The sequence below is a fragment of the Vulpes vulpes genome, chromosome 2 (genome assembly GCF_048418805.1).
Source record: "Vulpes vulpes isolate BD-2025 chromosome 2, VulVul3, whole genome shotgun sequence".
Lineage (NCBI taxonomy): Eukaryota > Metazoa > Chordata > Mammalia > Carnivora > Canidae > Vulpes > Vulpes vulpes.
In genome coordinates, this window is record NC_132781.1 from 121,906,211 (window position 1) to 121,923,717 (window position 17,507).

At 40.1% G+C, this 17,507-nt stretch overlaps 1 protein-coding gene across 8 annotated transcripts in view; it reads left to right on the top strand.

Moving 5' to 3' along the window:
• ARHGAP26 (Rho GTPase activating protein 26) overlaps positions 1–17,507 on the top strand; it is a 416,966-nt gene that overhangs the window by 203,755 nt on the left and 195,704 nt on the right. For all 8 annotated transcript variants that reach the window (XR_012000004.1, XM_072749878.1, XM_072749874.1 and 5 more), the window contains one exon: positions 15,618–15,654. Coding sequence is in view for 7 of the 8 variants with exons in the window: in XM_072749878.1 (XP_072605979.1) it covers positions 15,618–15,654 (37 nt within the window). In the remaining variant the exon portion in view is untranslated. The remainder of the gene's footprint in view (positions 1–15,617; positions 15,655–17,507) is intronic.

Consider the following 17,507-nt stretch of genomic DNA (forward strand, 5'->3'; position numbering starts at 1 on the left):
TCTGCAGGGATAAATCTGTCACCTTGCTATTACTTCACATCACAGGAAGTGATGAATGTGAGGTGTAAACATGGTGCTTTAAAATAGAAAAGATGATTTTACACAGAGGCAGTTGAAGACAGCTTCATAGAGGAAGCACATGTGAGTAAGGCTTTGAAGGATATGCATAGAAAGGGATGTGTAGAAGAGCTCTGTTTGCAAGAAATGTGGAAATGAATGTTCTTAGGAAAACATGGGACAAGTGTAGGAAATAGCCAATTGTATTTAGTTGGGGTGTGAAGTTTGGGAAGAAAAAGGGGAAAGTAAGTTAGGATGTTGGGGCCAGCTTGTCAGAGGTTGCACATAGAAATTAGGACATTATGCTGTCAGGGATGATATGACCATGCAGGTTCTAGAGCAGGAGTGATTTCAGAGCTCAGCCCTGTGAGGGATGTGCTGACAAAGGGAGGGCAGAAAGAAAAGCAGTTTGAGGGCATTCCAAGCAAGAGGTGCTAAGCTACCCAACAGAGATCCTGGGACTAAATGGGAAGGAATGAATATGATCATCATTTTGGAAGCAAAATACAGTTACTGTCACCTGATTAGATATGGGAAACAAAAAGACAGTAATATAAAATTTTGGGTCCAAGTTACTATTAGAAGAGTCCTTTGCATTAACCATGACTGTAATTATTAACTACTATTTGCTGAGCATTTACTGTATGCCAGGCTATACTAGCTGCTTTACTGCTCTTATCTCATCCTTTAGTTTGGGTGGAATGATCCCCATTTTATAGATGGGCACATTGAGGCACAGAGAGATGTTACAACTATGAAGGACAGCGTTGCTATGTGAAAATAGGTTTATGTATTTTCCCCCATATTAAATGGCCTTGTATCAACCAACTACAAGCAGGTTCTAATTTAGCTGCTGGTTCACAGGTTGTTGTTGTTGTTTTTTTAAAGATTTTATTTATTTATTCATGAGAGACACAGAGAGGGGCAGAGGCAAAGGGAGAAGCAGGCTCCATGCAGGGAGCCTGACATAGGACTCAATCCTGGGTCTCCAGGATCATGCCCTGGACCGAAGGCTGCACTAAACTGCTGAGCCACCTGGGCTGCCCTGGTTCACAGTTTTAAGGTGATCCCCCTCCTGTTGTCTCAAAAACCCTTCTTGGTGGTGTTAAGAGGAATAGATGCTGGATTTGAGGTTTAGGGAAAGTCCCTGGTTGAGATGACCAGGGAGTAGTTAGAAATGGAGATGTGCTCCTAAGAAAGGCAGAGGAGGTTGGGGTTGTATGTTAGAGGTGGGGTGCCATCTGCATAAAAGCATTTGTTGAAGCCATGGGAATGGATGAAAATTTCTAAGGGTTATGCATAGGAAGAAAAAGTGCAATAAGAGAGTCAGGGAAGGAACTTTGGTGGAGGTTCTAGAGTAAGTTATGGGATTCTTCAAGTATACTACTGGTATGAGTGTCAGTTGGTAACTCTACCTAAAACCTAGTAGTTGAACATGTACATATCCTTCAGTGGTCATTGTTGTAACTACTCCCCTCTGCTATTGTAGCACAAAACAGCTATGGACGATATGTAAATGATTAAGCATCACTGTTTTCAAAAAATCTTCACTTGAAAAGCACAAAGGACTGGATGTGGCCTGAAAGCTGTAGCTGACTGATTTTGCCTCAGGGAACACATACACACATACGAAAGGAGACCAGTGAAAAGGTTGTTCACTGTAGTGTGCCTTATAATAGTGAAAAATTGGCAATAACCTATATTGTTCATCTGTACAGAAATGGATAAACTATGGCTTTTTCATTTTATGGAATGCTTTACAGTGGATAAAGTCAGTAAACTTGATCTGCATGTGTCAATATGGATAAATATCAAGAACATAATAGTAAAAGAAAAAGCAAGTTGTAAGATCACATACATACATGGTATCATACCATTTACATAATTTTAAAAATATCAAAACAGTTTGCCGTTTATGAACATGTACACAGTAGTAGAAGTATTGAAACATATATAGGAATAGTACACACCATTTTGGAAGTAGGAAGAAAGAGACAGAGATGGGGTTAGGGACCATAATGTTCAGTTCCTTAGAGATTTCAATTGGAGACATTTAGAAAACTTCAATATCTGCCAAATCTGCATTGCTAGGCCCTACTAAATCATTTTTTTTTTACTTTTATGTATGCTCAAAATATGTCCTATGTGTATGTTTGTACATACACACACACAGTTGGTCCTTATTATCCTGTATTTGTGAAATCACCTACTTGTGAACATTTATTTATATTCCCAAATCAATACTTGGGGTGCTTTCATAGTCTTGGAAATATGCACAGTGCAGAGAAAAATTTGAGTTAACACAGGTGTCCAGCTGAGGTTGGGCAAGGTGATACCCTCTGTCATTGTATTTCGCTCCTGAGATTGTAATTAAGTGTCCTTTTTGCTGTGTTTAGTACCACTTATTTTGTGTTTTTGTGCTTTTTGTTGGTGATGTCACTGTGGAAGATGGTCCCCAAGCATAGTGCTAAAGTGCTGGCTAGTATTCCTAAGCACAAGAAGGCTGTGATAGGTATTACAGAAAAAAAAAAAAAACAAAAAAAACAAAAAACCACCTATTAGATGAGCTTCCATCAGGCATCAGTTATAGCACTCTTGGTCAGGAGTCCCGCGTTGATGAATCAACAGTATATATTACATAAGGTGTCTTTAAACAGAAACACACATATAGGAAGGTTTTGTATTGATCATTTGATGAAAATGTTCTCACCAGAAACTTATGGGAACCTAACTCTGTATTTCCCATAGGAGCAAATTTCCATATTTGCTAATTCAGTGTTTATGGTGACTCTAAAGAACATGACTAGAGTGAAAAATGAATTGACTATATGTATGTAAATATGAATGTGTATTTTATAATTGTTTTATATTTATAAACACATTGCATTTGTGATTATTTTATATCCGCATATAACATTTTTATAAAAATACTTTGTTCCCCCAAGTTAATAAGTTAAGTGTAAGATAGAGGAGCCTGCAGCATTGCCTGTAGAGCAGGCCTGGGTAGGGTTCAGGAGAGGTGAACATTTAAAGGACACATGCTAATCACCTATATCAAGTGCTGCAGGAAAGGGCCCAGAAGTGCCCTTTGATTTCTGTGTTTGCTTGCTGTGCTTTCAAATTCAGGTCAAAAGTAAGGCAGTTCCTAATCTCTCCTGTCCTCCAGTCTGGGGAGGGGGGACCCTGGTGGCTTAGTTCTCCCAGTTGCCTTTGGCATTTGGCTATACTTATAACTGAGCTTGGTGCTTTGTGTATGGCATACCTTAGCTCTCTATGGAAGAAGCTAGGGAAGCTTGAGTTGGACATGTGTGTTTGAGATACAAGTACTCATAACAACCCCTTTCTTCCTGGTCAGCTTTAAATCACATTGTTCAGTAAGCTGAGCTGATCTTCGGTCAGCAGTCTTTTGATCATGCCTCCTTTTCCTTCTCAGTCCTTAGTCCTTGTTCTAAATTTAAAAAACCTCATTCTTAACCAGTTGTCAGCAAATCCCAGTATGGCAGGTTGCTGATAATCTATAAAGTGCCACCCTCCCGTTGTAATATGAAACCTTAAAGTGATCAGTCTTGTTTTGAGCCCCTCAGGACCAAGAGAATTTGGTTTTGGTGGTGGAATATTAAGAGAGGTTAGGCAGTGGGGGAGTCTGGAATTTTAAAGTTTGGAATTGAGATGATTTTAAAAATTCAGATGATTGTTTCTGGCCCCTCTTTTGGTGGATTAGGAAGTTAAGATCCAGAGAGAGGGAGAGTCTTGATCAAGATCACACAGGAAGTCATTGGCTAATCAAGACCATAAGCTTATCAGCTTCCAGGGCTCCCTGCGTCTTCAGATTATAGTTGTAGATAGCCATATAGTTAGCCATGTATATTAGATTTGAGAATATGGCTGTGTGTATGCATAGATACACACACACATATACATACACAAATACATACACATATAAATACATACATACAAATGTACACATATGTCCTTACAGAGCCCATTTACTTTCCCCTTGTCCTGTGAGCAGATAGCAATTTTGTTAATATTGTGAGGACCCCCAAAGGCCATATATAAAATGGATCAACTCCATATGACAACTTACTAGGGGATGGGGAGAAGTGGAATAAGGGTAAGTTGGTGCTACTTGTTACTGAATTTGTATTTTAAACCAGTGAGTTTCAGATCTGGACTGTGACTCAGAAGCACCTGTAAATTATGTTTGCAAACCATGGGAACTAGGGAAATCTATTCAAGATAGATCATTAACTCTTAACATAAAACCTGTAACTGTGAAGTTTCCAGAAGAAAACACTGTGCAAAATCTTTGTTATCTGGCATCTGCAGAGGTTTCTTAATAGGACACAGAAAGAAATAGGTCTCCAAAAAAAAAAAAAAAGACTTTAAATTTGACTCTAAGAACTTGTGCTATCAAAAGGTATCATTGAGAAAGTCCGTTGGCAAGCTACAGAATGGGAGAAAATATTTGCAAAATGTACATCTGACAGAGGATATATCCAGAATGTATAGAGAGCTCATAAAACTTAGTAATAAAAAGAGCAACTGTACTAAAAGATGGGCAAATGACTTGGAGAGATGCCTCACAAAAGAAGATTAAGAATGTCTAGTAAGCTTATTTTCAAAAAAGTACTCAACATCATTAGTCATCAGGGAAATGCAGATTAAAGCCATGGTGAGGGACGCCTGAGTGGCTCAGTGGTTGAGTGTCTGCCTTTGGCTCAGGGTGTGATCCTCGGTTCCCGGGATCGAGTCCCACACTGGGCTCCCTACAGGGAGCCTGTTTCTCCTGCCTATGTCTCTGCCTCTCTGTCTCTCTCTCTCTCTGTGTCTCTCATGAATAAATAAATAAAATCTTAAAGAAAAAATCATGGTGAAGTATTACTACATGCCTGCCAGAATGGCTAAAATTAAGACCAATAGCACCATGTGTTGATGAGCATGTGAGCAATCAGAACACTCAGACATTATTGGTAGGATTATAAAACAATTATTTTGGAAAAGAGGTTGGCAGTTTCTCATTCATTAACCAAAAAACTCCCCAGGATGCCTGGATGGCTCAGTTGGTTCAGCTCTTGATTTTGGCTCAGGTCATGATCTCAGGGTTGTGAGATTGAGCCCTACATTGGGCTCTATGTTCAGTTCAGAGTCTGCTTGGGATTCTTCCTCTCCCTCTCCCTCTCCCTTTGCTCCTCCCCACCCCTCTCCTGTCTCCCTCATAACTAACTAACAAAAAACATCCCCATATCCTATGACCTATAAGTTCCACTCTTGGTTATTTACACAAGAGAAATGAAAGCCCGTGTCCTCAAAAAGACTTGAAGACACTCCAAATGTTTTTGTTTATCTATGATAGCCAAAGACAAAGAGGGAATACCCTGCGTGTCCATGAATAGGGAATCAATGAACAGCGATATAGCCAGATAATAAAATAATACTCAGCAATAAAGAGGATCAGAAGTACTGATTCATGCCACAATATGGACAACTCTCACAAATGTAATGTGAGTGAACTAAGATCATAAAGAGTGTAAACTGTATGACACCCTTTGTCTGATGTTTGAGAACAAGCAGAACTAATGGTGGGAGTATACCACAACAGAACATTTGTTGCACGGATATGTGAGCACATGTGTGTTGTGGGTGCTGGGGTGTTTTGAGGAAGACTGCAAGAGGCCTGACAGGGGAACTGCCTGAAGTGATGGAAAAGTTTCTGCCTTAATGTGGGTTTTTAAGGTACATGGACATATGAAATCATTGCAACTCATTTAAGAATTGTGCACTTCATGGGCCCCTGGGTGACCGTCAGTTGAGTGTTCAAGTCTTGGTTTCTGCTCAGGTGATGATCTCAGGGTCGTGAGATCAAGCCCTTCATTGGACTCCATGCTCATTGTAGGGTCTGCTTGAGATGCTCCCTGCCCCTCCTGCTCATGCTCTCTTAAAATACATAAATAAACTTTAAAAATTGTGTATTTCATTGTAGATAGCTTTTACCTTAAGAAAACCTGATAAACCACTATTTAACTTTAATAAATGATAAGCATACTCAAGCGCTTAGATGGGAAGTGTTAATGTTTGCAACAATTTATCAAAAATATATTGGATTGGTGGATAATACAGAGAGATGGCTGGATATATGATCAGGAAAATGTAGTAAAATATTAATGGTAGTATGGAAGTGATGGGTTATATGTGTTCACTGTTCCTTTTTTCCTGTAAGTTTGAAAAATTTTTAAAGTAAGTGTTGAGAATAGAGAGTAAACATGCTGATCTGGCCAACCTGGCCTAAGTCATATTATCTATCTACCCCTGGAGTCAGAAGTAGACTGACCTTTGGCTGTGATGGAGAGGTGTAGACCCGTGCAAGGACAGCAGGGTACACTTGCCTAAAGACAAGCGAATGAATACTCTGGGTAACCAGAAGACAAGGGCTCTGATAGTCCAACCTTACCCTTTACTCCAAACATTGTATGGGAAATCATGTAGTATCTTGATAAACCTCCCTTTGACATTGTCTGGAGATAACATAGGGCCCAGTCTAATAACTTTTAACCTCTATAGAACCAGAAAGGATACTAGAATCTATCTTTCCAATTTGTAAATCCTATTCTGCTACTTGAGTGTTGTAGGAAAATAGATTCCTCAGTCAAGGAGCTAGGGATCCCCTCCTTACCAGCTCAGAGCAAAGAAATCAAAGTGAATATTCCCAGAACCCTTTGCTGCATATGCTGGGTTGACATCAGGTTTATTCCTAGATTTAAGGTAGGACCTGTATGTGAGGAAACTCAGCTCTGAGTCATCATCTATCTAGAAATGCAGTACTCTGACCTTACAGTTGTCTGTGGCAAGGAAAGAAGTCACCTGTGTCTGTTTTGAATGAATTTCCCTCCTGCTTCTGAAAGGGGTGTTTTGCAGGGATTAATAAGATCATTATAAATGCCACTTGCCTCAGGTTGCCTGAAGGACAAAGGACTGGAAGTTGAAAGGAGTGAATTTTGTACAGTGATTCACTGTCTGGCTGTCCTTTCTCCTGGGTAGGGCCTTGCACTGGCAGCAGAACCTCACAGCTCCAACTTTTGGATCATGTGTGCTGTACCAAAAAATTTCCCATTTGCAGTTTTCCAAAGTATAGAAGAACAAGGTTCCCTCTTCTGATCAAGCTGTGCCATGATTTCCAAAGATATTAAAGGGGGGTTGAGGGAGAGGCAGAGGAATATAGAAAGAAATTTTCTGCTTAAGATTGCAATTTTTGTCTGGCAAATGAAGAGGTAGAAGCATTATGCTGATGGGCTACTGGGTTCATACACACTTTTTAATGTTACGTCAATGTGCAGCCAGGAAGTGTTAAAGCCAGAAGACTCCTCTCAGTAAGATCTGACCACATCCTACATACGTGACAGCTCATATCACCATCTACTTATTATTGTGCATTTGCTGTCAAGTGAGCTGCTTTTTTTCTGGTGCCCTTAAAATTTTCCTGAAATACTTTTCTTACTTGGACATTACTTAGATTTCATTTTTCCTCTTTTGCATCTGGGTTTGTTTATATTGGCTATGACTCTAATCTTGGGTTGAAAGCTGGGGAAGTTGGTTATAGGGGTTTTCAGGATTTCTGAATATGAAATGCAAGGAAATTGCATAATGTTGCAGCGTTTCCTCTTCTTGTTGCTCGCTTGTTACCCAAAATACAGTAGTTCCTTCTAGAAGCTTGAAGGAATTTGGCAGGTCCTACCCTCTGATGGTCTATTGTCAGTGTAAAGAGTCAGTGTTATCCTGATTTGAGGTTGAATTTTTCTTGAGGTCAAACAACAAAGCTTCCTGAATTATAACTATGGCAACAGTGTTTATATAGCAGGCAAATCATAATGCTGTGGGGAGGAGGAGCACTTGCAACAATCAACATTAGTAACTCCAGAAATGCTGCACTCATGCTTAATTCACCAAGACCAGAAACAAGTTAAAATAGACGGTCCACCCTTTGACTGCATATGTGGGTGTGACCTGGATGCTCCAGAGGAATGATTTCACCTTTCCCCTTAAAATTATCTGATCTTAAATTGAGATTTCTCATAGGAAGTGCGTTAGGTGCCAGCGACACTCAAAATGGGAAAGCATCATTATAAGAATAATTTCCTTATCAGGGTCCTTATAGCCTGCTTCCGACCCACTGAAAATGATGAAAGAATGTTCATCCTTTATCTTAAACTCCTTTGTCCCTCAATCTGAAGTGACTTCTTAGATAATAAACAGATGCCGGTGGACCCCCATAGCAGTGCAAGACAGAACTAATCATAAGGGATTTATTTGCAGTTTAGAAATAATGGAAAATGAGAAATTGTATTTTGAAGTATTAAACTGTGTAGAATAGACTGTCAGAGCAGTGAGAGGCCAAAGCAAAAGGATGGTCTGCAGCCATGAAGTCAGTTAGAAAATCTTTGTGGAAATAGCATTTTTGAGTACTTGCAGGTACTGTGGGGCTATTTTAGTTCTCCCAAGACCCCCTCAGAGTGTTATTACTTAGCTCGACTTTATAATAAGAAAACATGCTCAAGGGTGCCTGGGTGGCTCAGTCAGTTAAGTGTCCCACTCTTGGTTTTGGCTCAGGTCATGATCTCAGGGTTGTGAGATTGAACCTCACATTGGGCTCTGCACTCAGTGGGAAGTCTGCTGGAGATTGCCTTTCCCGCTGCATCTGCTCCTCCTCCCATTCATGTGTACATGTGCTTTCTCTCTCTTTATCCTTCTCAAATAAATAAAATTGTAAAAAAAAAAAAAACAAAAAACAAAACCCTACTCAGCATATTAACTTGCCACATGAATGCACCTAGCTAAAATATGGTAGAATGAGGCTTTAACACCAACTTTCCAGGTCCACAGTACACTCTATCCACCACCCCACTTCATAAAATGATTTTTTTTAATTTTTATTTTTTTATTCATGAGAGAGAGAGAGAGGCAGAGACACAGGCAGAGGGAGATGCAGGCTCCATGCAGGGAGCCCAATGTGGGACTTGATCCCTGCTCTCCAGGATCACGCCCTGGGCTGAAGGCAGTGTTAAACTGCTGAGCCACCCGGGCTGCCCCACCACCCCACTTCATCTGATGCTGGGCCATTTCCCCCATCCTGGAAACCACTGAAGGCTTGTACAGGTGAAAGGATAGGGTCACAATAATTAAACCTCAGACAAAGCTGCATTTGTCAGACTAGGAATGCCCAGGGCCACCTGCTAGGTGAAATGGAGCTTAATCTTGTGTGTCAGAATGACATTCAACCAGTTTCTCTGGTTTTGCGGACCATGAAGAGCTCTTCTTAACTGTCAGTTATTTATATTCCCCTGAAATCTGCCTTCATAGGACTCCACCCCAAGTTTCATCTCTGTTCAGAATAGTAAGTCTTGCCATTCTTTCACATGACAGCCCCTGGAGTATTTGAAGACTAGTATTGTGATCTCTTGATGGCTTGTCTTTAGCCAGACAAGGTTTAGGGAAATGCATCTTGCAACAGCAATGTGTATGCCACATTAGAGCAGAAAGAGAGGAGGCCAGCATACCAGGTAGAAAGCCAATGCTGGTGCCAACAGTATAGCAGTAGAAAAAGAAATGGGGATGAGGAAAAGATTCAAGGAATATCTGGTGGAAGGGGAGGAGGGCGGGTGTTGGAGGGGAATGGGTGACGGGCACTGAGGTGGACACTTGACGGGATGAGCACTGGGTGTTTTTCTGTATGTTGGTAAATTGAACACCAATAAAAATTAATTAAAAAAAAAGATTCAAGGAATATCATAGTGATAGGATTGATAAACTTCATATGATGACTCCTCAAGGAGAATGAGGGTGTCCATAAGGAATGTGGAAACTGAGGAGGTAGAAGTAGCGAGTTTCTAAAGCACTTTGTTTTCCTCCAGTATTACTGAGGAATTACACAAGAAGGGAGCCCTTTATATGCTTAGGTACAAAGCGCCGGAAATGCTTGAGCAAATGGGAAAGAGTTTATTTTTCCATCATAATGATGTGATGTTGAACAGTAAGCAGTTGTTTGTATTCACTGCTCTGCTGGTGTGTCGGTATGCAAAAAGACTTGAGGGGCCATCAGATTCTCTCTAGTTGACTTCAGGAGCACAGCCATTCAGTCACTTTTCACTGGGCCATTTTCCAAGAGACTGCCTGAGTGTGAGGTGCCTCTGTTGCAGAGGGGAGGGGAGATTCAGTACCATGAGGTATAGTAATCCCTTCGTTCCTTTGTATTTCACAACTTCCTGGTGACGCCATAGCCTCTGAAACTATTACTAACAATTTATTGACAACCTGTTGGATGTAGAGCTAACACTGAGCAGAGAAAAGAAATGGTCTGTGAGGGATTTTGACAGCCTTGAGTTAAGCCGAATAATGTAAATCTGCTTTATATTGCCTCGTAATAAGGCCTAAATTGTACATTTTCATTCTTCTCTAAAATAGAGATTCCTGGGGCATTCCAGATATTTGGAAGAATGGCAGACAGTCACTCAGCAATGGTAGATCTGGCTTACCTATTTTATCTGCTCAGTGTATCAGTGCATTGTCCTCATCATTTCCAACCTGGGGATTTAAAAAGAAAAAAAAAATTATCAAAAACAATTTATCTAGTCCATACTTATTAAGTGGCCTGCTATATTCTAGTCACTGAACCCTCTTTACAAGTAATTCTGGGGGTTGCAAGAGCAAAGTTTTCACATTTGTTCAGGAGTAAGTCATGGGGAAGAGCCATTAGATACGTTTTTATTGGCTTCACTTTCAAGAGGGCCTCCCTGAGCTAGCAAATGCAGTACTGGTAGTGGTGGAAAGGGCGAGCCATGGGGAGCATTGCTAGGTGAGAAATTGAAAAGCAACAGCACCCATTTTACTTCCATTTTCTCCAGAGCTCTGGCCCCTCAAGCTGAGACCTATCCTTCTTTACTGCAAGGTATTCAAACTGGTTTTCTCTCTCCATGTTTAAGATTCAACAGTTTCTTCTCAAAGCTTTTCCATGTGTAGCTTGTGGTTCATCGTGACAAGAGGGTCTCTCCTTGATTTAAAAAAAAAAAAAAAGCACATCCATTATTGACTGGCATTCCACGTACCAAGGTTGTCTTACTAGTAACTTCTCAGGAGTGTCACTTAAAGTTTCTAAACATAGCCTGTTAATAGAGTCTCACAAATATTCTAATGTGGTACTCTACTAAGAAATCTGTCACACAGTCCTTAGCAGCGCTGGCGAGTTCTCTGTGTATGTGCTCAGAGTTTGAGGGAAGGATGTTTTTTGGGCAGCCCAAAGTGTCTCAAGCTGGTTGTGGTTTTCAGTTACTGCTCTGCTTGTATTAATTGGAAGTTTGTGGAATTACAGTTATGTTTAAATTGGGTGGAAATTTTGTTCTTATGTAATGGTTGCATAGTTGCCACTTTAATTACTGCTTAGCTTCTTTTGCATTGTCTATTGCCATGGGTCTTCCCCCCACCCCCTCCCCTCGCTAAGAAGTGGAACTGAGTGGAGAAGTTGCATGAAGTTGTGGTTGAGCACAGAATGTAATCTGGAGGACTCTGCTGCTTGTTAGCTTTGTAATCTTTGGAAAGTTATTTAACCTACATAGTGCTATGAAGTAGAGGGAGTGGTACTACCCCATAGGCTTCAGGATGAAATAAAATAAGTCATCTCAATGCTTAGTATGGTACATGGCACATCATTGGTGAAAAAGTGATTGATGGTAAGTTGTTACTTTTATATTTGACTGCTGTTTAAAAAAATTGAGAGCCTATTGCTCTATAAGTTGGTTTTGGATAGTTATTTCTCTTCCTTTCCCTTAGTCCCTTAATTAGTTTTAGTTTGTTAAATTAAAATACTAATAAGCCCAGTGTTGCTGGATTCTTCAAACTGCATTCCCATCCTTAACCTTTTATCCCAGAGGATTAAGTGTGAAGAGAATTAACAAGGAGGATAATAATGATAGCAGTGAAATTTCATCTTTTTTTTTTTTTTAAGATTTTATTTATTTATTTATGAGAGACACACAGAGAGAGGCAGAGACATAGGCAGAGGGAGAAGGAAGCTCCCTATGGGGAACCTGATGCGGGACTCTATCCCAGGATCTCGGGATCATGACCTGAGCCAAAGGTAGATGCTCAGCCACAGAGTCACCCAGGTGCCCCTGAATTATAGAATACTCAGTGGGACATGGAATTGGTGTTCTCTGCTTTGTGTTAAATGTTTTGTATCTATTATCTCATTTAATTTTCACAATACCTCTAAGGTAGGGAATGTTAATAGCCCCATTTTACAGGTGGGTATGATTAGAGTTTAGAAATGGTAAGTGACAGGAGAAAGCACATTAACTGAATTAGTCTTCATAGGAGCCATAATTCAGGAACTGTTTAGTGACTCATGTCCCCTTGAATTAATCTAGGACAGTTATGTTCCATCCTTTCAAGACAAAGTCTCTTGAGAAGCTTACTTGAAGGCTTCTAAACCTGAGATGATTCTGCTAATCAATCATAAGACAGAAACCATGGCCAAAGAGGCCTTTTATTCCAGGAAGTTGTCCTCACCTCTGGTGGGCAACCATGAGATCTATAGATGAAGGTTTCCCCTATAACTAATATAACAATGTATGTTAGTTATACTTGAATAATAATAGTAAAAAAAAGATTTCCCCAGAATAGACTGACCATTTCTAAAGGGTGAATTGCATGCCCTTGGCTTCTGCCAGTATAGGAAGTATTTAGGAACCTATAGACTGACTTCTGGTTTCATTTGGTAGTTATGTACATTTGCTACTACTCGGAAAAGTAAGAGTGTTATAATTTGCTTCTTGTAGAGGCAAGATCGAATAGGAAGTCCCTCACCAGCTCTCTGTCCTTGGACAAACTATAAAACCTCTCTGGGCCTCAGGTTTCACATCTATAAAATGGGAACAGTGCTAGTACTTAGGCCATAAGGTGGTTAAAAGGATTCAATGATATGTGTGATACTCGGTGAGTTAAACAAAGCCTTTCCCACTTAGTGCTGTTACATTGCCGCCATCTGGCCTGTGTGGTGGTGAGGCTGTTCCCCCACACGGGGCCTTCCTTGTTGGGCCATGTAGTCACACAGTTCTGGCAGGCCAGGTTTGTTAGCTTTATTTCAAAACTCATTCTCTTTGGCTCATTTACCAAACTAGACAGAGATTAATGGCCTGGCCTCAGAGGATCAGGCAGCACATGTTTCTGGCACCTTCGGCTCATTGATCACACCTCTCTAATTTGGGGATTGCTTGGGTGTTGCAGGCAACGGCTTCCTGAGACCCAGGAAACCTCGAAGGAAAGTACTTTGGTGCAAATTCTCCTCCTAATTAAGAGGAGTCTTGCATTTTATTATTCTTTCTGGACTTTGCCATTTATAAATAAGAGCAAACTTTTCTCATAATATTTAAATGAACAGAATAAATTGATCAGGGATGCTGAAAAAAAATGCTTGACAAGGTAGAGCCTCTTCCCTTGCACTTGCTTTCCCAGCTTTCCAAGGTTGGTGAACACCATTCCCCATGGATTGCTGGTTGTAGCTATGATGAGGCTCCCTGTTTCACTCACAGATCTAACAACATCCTGCAGGATCACATTGCTGCCGCATCTTCATCTCCCTCCCTTCTCTGCCGTGCACTGATTGATTGCCAGATTGCCCTGGTCTTCCTCCCTCCAAGAGGCGCTGTGCCAGGATCACAGTCTTTTGACCCCTCATCTCTAGAACTTTTAAGCATAAAAACTGAGCCATTGTCTCAAATACAGAAACCTCATCCTCCCAACTTTAATCCTTATCCTCCTGACTTTCACATAGTGTTGTGCCTCTTTAGTTTTCTTTAGGAAATTAATAATAATAAAGTGGAGCGACTTGTCTTACTTAGAGTTTGATCATTCAAAACCTTCTTGGCCAACTTCTTCAATTCATAGATGAGACAGTAGTGGCCCAAATAGGGTGAGAGCCTTACCCAACAACACAAGGCAACTGAGGTCCAAGGTGGAAAGCTCTTGAGCAGCCATTCCCACTCACACATGCTAGCAGGTGGAAGTCCTTCTTAGGGTTTCATGACTCTCTTTTTAGAGATTCTTGTCTCACTACCTCTAGGGGTTAAATAAGTGGTTGTCAGGTAAGATGAGCCATGAGAATTGCTTGGAACAGGTAGGTAGGTAGGTGGGTGGGTAGGTAGGTAGATAGATAGATAGATAGATACATACATACATACATACTTACGATGACCAGCTTTACCCTATGCCTTCTTGTATACATAGAATCGTAATCACCAAAGAAAGATTTGGGAGACTGTAATTTTTTTTCCCCTTATATAGCACAGGTTTTATCTTACTTACTAGTGTCACCATATCAGGGATTTGGCAAACTGCCCTACAGGCCAAATCCAGCATACCATGAGCTTTTTGTATAGCCCTGGAGCTAAATATGCCATTTATAGATGAACATTTGTAATTGATTTAATAGGAAATACTAACTTTGAACCCTAATTAAGCCAAACATTATCCTCCTTATATAAGACCAGCAAACAAATGAAAACCCCATTCTTTTGATTGGTGGATCTGCATTTCAAAAAATTATACTCCTTGGAAGAAGTATTCCACATGACTCATGGTCACTCTTGGTTGAGAATCACTTAACCTCTAGATGTATTGAGCCAAGCATCTCTGAAAAGAGAGCCTTGGGACTCTAAGAGATTTTTACCTGTGAGGAGTATTATACCTGTATTTTAAAAAATTGCTATGTTTTAAATGTTGTCAACCAAAAATTTGTGGAAATTAGTTTCCTCTCTTGTTAAACAGGTATCTACATAATATTAATTTTGTCTCTTGTCCCACAAAGCCTAAAATATTTACTCTCTGGCTCTTCATAAAAGAAGCTTGCTGATTCTTGGAATATGTCATTGTGTGTTTTATATTGGGGTATTTCCCTTTTATGATTTTTATAAATCATTTAAGGGGTTTATGTTGTAAAAGTAATATCTTTTCCTTACAACATTTAAATTTTAAAAGCATATAAAGTAAAATGTGATTGGTTCCATTCCTCAGTGTTAACACATTAACAGTTTATAATAATGTGTCTTTGTCCTGACTTTACCATTTACTAGCTATGAGACCTTAGGTAACCTCTCTAAGCCTTGAATTCTCCATCTGTAATACAATGACGAATTTCTACCCAATAGAATTGTTGTGTAGGTAATTTGAGATCATTCATGTGAATTGTTCATCACATTGCTTGTTGCACAGTAAATGCTTAATGATTGTAATTATTTAAAACTTTTATTTTTAATTTATATATATACATAATTTTTTTAAAAGAATATGATTTTTTTACAGTAAAGTTTTACAGGTGATTATGATGTACACACACTTGAGAATACCTGAAGTAAATACTGGACAGTAGATAATTTTAGAGAGGATTCATATTTGGGGGCCAGAAATGGCCTTCCACCTAAATGGCACAAATTAGGGAAAGGGGGCTGGTAGTGATTTTATTCATTGAACCTCTAGAGTCGTATAAAATTCACACAATGTTTATTTCTGTTTTCCAGGTGTACAATTCGAACAAAGACAGTCAGAGCGAAGGGAGTAAGTATGTCCCTTGGATAATTTTCTACAGCTGGGGTTGGGATTGAGCCTTAAAAGTTGCTACTCTGAGGAAGAACCACCAGGGGGTGCTGTGGGCATGTTGGGTCTGCCCCATTTCCCTGGTGTAGTCCCATGCTTCCATCCTGACTTACCATGTCAGTGACTCCAGGACATTTAGGGAGCCTGACTGGCAAGACTGTAATGACACCTTGCATTACATAACCCTTCACACTTGACAAAGCATTTTCATGTACATTATCTCAGTTAATCCTGGTTCTTGAGAATGTAGCTCCAATCGCCACTTAAAAGCCACTTAATTGAATAATACGCGGCTTCCAAAGAACCTTATCTTAGGGGAAAGCCAGAATTGCCCCTACACAGTCTTGTTCAAAGGCCTGGATAGGCAACAGCTATCTTAGTAATCACTTAGTAACTCTGTGTTCTTTGTTACCTTTTCGGAGAGGAAAAAGTGGAGATGATGAACTCTGTAATAGTATTCTTCTTTGATGGGAATGACCCTGGCCACCCTCTGTAGAATATCCAGCACATTTCCCCTGCTGCTGGCTCTGAGCACTCTGGTTAATCATAATTTCCAAGGGCACCTGTAACCTTGAAAGATGATAGGATTAAAATGAAAAGCTACGGCTAGAGTGTTAGGGCTGATGATGTCCTTGGTGGATAGGAGTACGAACCAGTTCCTTCCAGATTGCTTACATGAGTGCATAGGAAGTCCTGTCCCCTTGCCTCAGATTTGCTTTGTAAAATCCACTTGGAGAAACATTCACAGATAGCCGTACTATGAATTCCAATAATGTAAAAAAATAAAATAAAATAAAATAAATCAGTAAATCAGTGCTTCTGCATGTGGACAAGAGGATGAGGTATTTGTGTGTGTGTGAAATCCATTAAAGGACAAAGATTTTCCTTTCATCCTTTCCAAAATACAGATTTTGACCAGGAGTTTTATATAAAATATTAAGTAATTTGGAATAGTTGTTATTGGTAGGTTAAGAGGTCTTTGGGAGAGGGGAAAAAGTTGTTTCTTTCTTCTTTTTCCTTCAAGAATTGAATAAGGGAAAATTTTTTCAGATAAACATTCAAGAAACAAGTGCTCCCCTCCTCCTTGCCCCACCACCCATATCCTCAGGTAGGATTGTTTTAGTGATCTGGAGTCAAGTCTGGCTAACTGGTTCTAAAGTAACAATAGCAGAAAACACAGTAATAAAAAATGAAGGAATATGGAAGGCTGTCAAGTAACTCACAGTAAAGGTAGGAAGAGCCAAAGAACCAGAATTGAAAACACACCAGCTCGGGAGCTCCAGGAGCCAATAAGAAAGAGTCTTCTGAATAATATTTGCAGGATCATAAAGCTCTAACCTGTTTTTTAGTACTCGCCTCACTCTTCTGAAGATTAAGATTCCCAGGAAGATAACAACAAGTTGGTCTAGCTTAGGCTGACGCAGGAGTAAACAACCCAGTCCCTGACAGTTTTAAGAGTATTGCATAAAATGGGAGCAGGGTAGTTTGCCAGTGGGAAATCAAGCAAACTACCCAGGCATCAAAACAAGAGAAGATAGATGCTTAAGCAGACTTTAATAACATGCTCATGCCATGCCCCAACCTGGGACATATTCTTTTATAATAAAGGACCTAGGAACTCTGGAGGATGAGATGCATATGAGTGGAGACCACCAACTAAAAGTTTGCTTGTGATTTGTGATAAACCTTGTCCTCTCTGCTTGAGATTTGAAAGATGATCCTGATTTTATAGGTAGGCATCCCTCTTGTTATACCATTCTGTAGGCTCATTTGAGGAATACGTATTGGGAGCCAATATCCTTTGACTCCGTGAT